General features: G+C 37.9%; 1 protein-coding gene across 1 annotated transcript in view; it reads right to left on the bottom strand.

Annotated features, from left to right (window-relative positions):
- Positions 1–1,698, bottom strand: part of LOC138957908 (sodium-dependent proline transporter-like) — a gene marked incomplete at both ends in the record, with an annotated part of 5,480 nt that extends 3,782 nt beyond the window's left edge. Inside the window, one exon of the mRNA XM_070328944.1 lies at positions 1,525–1,698. Within this exon, the coding sequence (XP_070185045.1) occupies positions 1,525–1,698 (174 nt within the window). The remainder of the gene's footprint in view (positions 1–1,524) is intronic.
- Between the last annotated feature and the right edge of the window lie 556 nt (positions 1,699–2,254).

The raw sequence follows: 2,254 nt of genomic DNA, 5'->3' as shown, positions 1-2,254 counted from the left end.
ATGATAATGACGATGAACTCACCTGTGGGGAGGGCGGTGAGAGCAAGTAATGATAATGAGAATAATGACAGTAATGATTACCTTACCTGCGGAGAGGACGGTGAGAGCAAATAATGATGATAATGATAATAATGATAATAATAACCTTACCTGCAGAGAGGATGGTGAGAGCAAATAATGATGATAATGATAATAATGATAATAATAACCTTACCTGCAGAGAGGACGGTGAGAGCAAATAATGATGATAATGATAATAATGATAATAATAACCTTACCTGCAGAGAGGACGGTGAGAGCAAATAATGATGATAATGATAATAATGATAATAATAACCTTACCTGCAGAGAGGATGGTGAGAGCAAATAATGATGATAATGATAATAATGATAATAATAACCTTACCTGCAGAGAGGACGGTGAGAGCAAATAATGATGATAATGATAATAATGATAATAATAACCTTACCTGCAGAGAGGACGGTGAGAGCAAATAATGATGATAATGATAATAATGATAATAATAACCGTACCTGCAGAGAGGATGGTGAGAGCAAATAATGATGATAATGAGAATAATGATTACCTCACCTGCAGAGAGGATGGTGAGAGCAAATAATGATGATAATGATAATATTGATAATAATGATAACCTCACCTGTGGAGAGGACGGTGAGGGCAAATAACTTAAACAATGACAGCTTATATAGTGCGAACCACCAATATGTTTTTCTTCTTTTTCTCAGAAAGTTTGACCATTTTATGTTGTGAAATGAAAAAAATCTACAACTTGACTTTAAACGGGTTGAAACCATGTAGGAATCTTTTCTCCTGAAAAAGAAGCATAAACAAACAGAAACGGTTGACAAAGAGAAATTGTGACCCTCCACCACGAAATGAGTCACATGTCACCTTTGCATGATTTTCATATTTTTACATTTACCTAAAGAGTTTTTTATGCTCTATCCAGTGGTGAAAACCGTTTTAGAAAAGAGCGAAAACTGTTTGAGTTATAAACCTGTGACTAAGGTGACCCTCACACTGTTACCAGACACTCCCCGGACTTATATTGAGCCTAGCGCAGAACCGCACCAGGTAACATGCGACTCATTTCGTGGTGGAGGGTCACAATTGTTGATAAATGGAACGTTTAATAAATGTTCACTAGATCTTTGACATATCGATTTTTTAAACTTAAAAAGCGACTGCACAAGGTGCACTACAGGTAAACAAAATGAAAGGGGATGAACAATTCAGATGGTTTGAGATAATGATAACAAAAGATGGGAGGAAGCTATATATATACATTTTTAATATTTCAATTTTTAATTTTGTCTTTTCTTTTTCTTCTTCGTGCTGTGTGTGTGTGTGTGTGTGTGTGTGTGTGTGTGTGTGTGTACGTGTGTGAGTGTGAGTGTACGTGTGTGTGTGAGTGTGTGTGTGCGCGCGCGCGTGTGTGTACGTGGTTTTAACTTAAATCTTTTTGGGGCAAACTTTTCCTTATCACATGACGTTATTCTTACCTGTGACACGCTGACTGGCGTAGCAGACCCATTCCGTGCAGTGTGACGGTGAACTCCTGGGTGTAAAGATACTGTGTGAAATACGTCATTGTCATCTGAGCTGCTGTTCCTTTCTGCATACCTCCCCCCTCCGTTGTAACCATTTTGCCCTGTTGCAGAACGACTCGCTGTGCCCTGAAACAGTTTACTTCAAGTGAAAGATACAAGTAAACTACAAGAATATACATACAGGTTAATTCAAGTGAAAGATGCAAAACTTTGAAGTGTATTGTGCAACTTATCCCAGGTTTCCCTCTTCGCTTTCACACTGATTTTCCTGAATTAGTTTCGTTACCGCTGTCAACCTGCGAAATTACTTAACTAAACACTCCCATTCTGCACGGGTACAAAGAGTACACCTTGTGACAGAATTGGAGAGAGTGTACAGAAACGTTTGACTTGATGGTGAAAGGAAGTATAAAATACGGTGCATTTCCAAAGATACACACACTTGAAGTAAACGCACAGAACCAAGTGTACACCTTGAGATAGACTGACCAGTGAAGGTACAGAAACGATTGACTTCATTGCGAAAGATAGACAGAAACAGTACATTTTATGTGAAAAAAATGTATAAAGCACTGTTTATTTCCAATTATAACTACACCTGGAGGCATATGGTTCAGTTAGCGTCACGCGAACAATAGAAGTAACTACAACACAGAGTTTCTTTGGTAAACCGTTTATTTTT

Source organism: Littorina saxatilis, unplaced genomic scaffold (genome assembly GCF_037325665.1).
Source record: "Littorina saxatilis isolate snail1 unplaced genomic scaffold, US_GU_Lsax_2.0 scaffold_2952, whole genome shotgun sequence".
Lineage (NCBI taxonomy): Eukaryota > Metazoa > Mollusca > Gastropoda > Littorinimorpha > Littorinidae > Littorina > Littorina saxatilis.
Note: the sequence above shows the minus strand (reverse complement) of the source record. Positions and strands in the feature narration are given on the sequence as shown.